This window comes from Pteropus alecto, unplaced genomic scaffold, assembly GCF_000325575.1.
Source record: "Pteropus alecto unplaced genomic scaffold, ASM32557v1 scaffold21, whole genome shotgun sequence".
Classification (NCBI taxonomy): Eukaryota; Metazoa; Chordata; class Mammalia; order Chiroptera; family Pteropodidae; genus Pteropus; species Pteropus alecto.
The window spans coordinates 28,384,086-28,385,827 of record NW_006436282.1 but is presented as its reverse complement, the minus strand read 5'-3'; the positions used below and the strand labels follow the sequence as shown (position 1 = coordinate 28,385,827).

At 55.2% G+C, this 1,742-nt stretch overlaps 1 protein-coding gene across 1 annotated transcript in view; it reads left to right on the top strand.

The window, feature by feature from the left end:
• Positions 1-1,742, top strand: part of DOCK4 (dedicator of cytokinesis 4) — a 194,114-nt gene that overhangs the window by 189,729 nt on the left and 2,643 nt on the right. The window contains exon 50 of the mRNA XM_025046816.1: positions 1,424-1,623. Coding sequence (XP_024902584.1) covers positions 1,424-1,623 — 200 coding nt within the window. The remainder of the gene's footprint in view (positions 1-1,423; positions 1,624-1,742) is intronic.

Genomic DNA, 1,742 nt, shown 5'->3' with positions numbered 1-1,742 from the left:
GGGAAAGAGGAGCATTTAGTCTCTGTCCAAGTTGAATCGGACTGTCTGCAGGGATCGGTCCACACCGCCTTGCTGTCCAGAGCTGCTGCACCGGAGGCCAGGCTGAGCTTGAAGGGAGGGCTGAGAGAAGGCTTTCGTACCTGAGTGATGGAGCGTCTACACGCTCCATGTCCTTTTTGTGGATGAGATATTTCTAGCTAACGTGAAAGAAAAAGACATAACAGCTTCGGCAAAAGCATAGGGGCAGGTCGTGACCCATCCAACGTAGTTACTAAGCGTAGAAATTGAGACTCCGAGAAACAAAACCACAAGAAATAGGAGAAAATCGCAAAAACGTGTGATCCCATTTGCACTGCCAGCATTTCCGATGGAGAGATTTGCTGGGGAATGCAAATTACTTGCCAGCTTCGCTGTCCCTCTGCGGTGCAGCCTTCGGTCGTAAAGTATGTGTGACTGCATCCGCCCTCCCTCACAGACTGTCCACGGGCTGTGCAGTCCCCCACTGGTCCATCTACCTGTGCTCCCCAGGGGTTTCCCACGTATTGCTGCAGAGTTAACACCTGCAGTTTTCAACTCGATCTTGCAGAGTAGCAGTAAGGCCATAGGAAGCCTTACTGATGGGCTCTGAGAAAGTACAAAGAAAGATGAAATGTTTCAGTGTCTACCAGACAGTTCTGTTTAGGATGGCGCCTCTCTGTAGACGGGCCTAGAAGGTGGCTTTACAAATGGGGCTGGAAGAGACCGGATGGAAGCTTTGTGGTGTGACCCCTGGGTTACAGTAGAGGGCGCTCCGCTACCCCGTTACTAGCTTTGTCGAGATGAGAAGGCGGTTTGCCGCCCGCCCTACCTAAGAGTTTTTCAGCAATTCAATGGCCGAGTTAACCGTGTTGGGAAGACTGAGCTTACCTGCCCTGTTTCGAACTTGGGGTCTGATTTTTGACAGAAACAGCAGTGAATTGGGATCTCTTAATTGGCCACGCTTAATTTTAGGCTCCTGCTAGATGATTTGTGTCTACTGGCCTTATATTGCTTAAAAAAAGAAAGAGGTCAAGATGAAGTCAGTCTAGGACTCCATTTTTCAAAGTCTGTTCCATAGAACATTAGATGTATAGGCCATTAGGTGATGAACAACAACGAAACGGTCTGCGGGCAAACGCGTTTAGGAAACAGCAGAGGGCGCCTCTCGGGACTCGCTGCTCTTAAGACGCCAGGGAGGGACGGACGCAGCACGGTCAGCGGGGGCCGCGCCAGACAGACAGCCTGCAGGACAGCGGCAGGCAGCAGACCCCGCTGGGCGGGGGTACAGTGGGGGTTCCCGACCCCTCCAAGGAACAGCCTCTGCTCCGCTTCAAAAGGCCAAGAGACAGAGCCGCTGTCGCAGGAAGGGCCAGTCCTCTGTCATCGGCCAGCCCTTTACGAACAGCCAGACATCCGGCCGAAACAGCAGAACTTACCTTCTTGCTGGTCTGGGGGTTACAAGTCCAAGGTCGAGGTGTCGCAGGCCCGGTTTCCCCCTGGCTGTCAGGGCCGCGTCTCCTGCGACCCCGAGCGCCGTTTTCTGGCTGCGCCGCTGGCGCCTGTGTCCCCAAATCTCTCTGCCTCTGAGGCCACCAATCCCATGGGGTTAGGGCCACCCCAGGGCCTCGTTTTGAGGCAGCCAGCTCTCCAAAGACCCGTCCCCAAATGCAGCAGGTGGGGGGCGCGGGGGCGGGGGTCCCGGAGCCGCGCGCCCGTCTCACGCC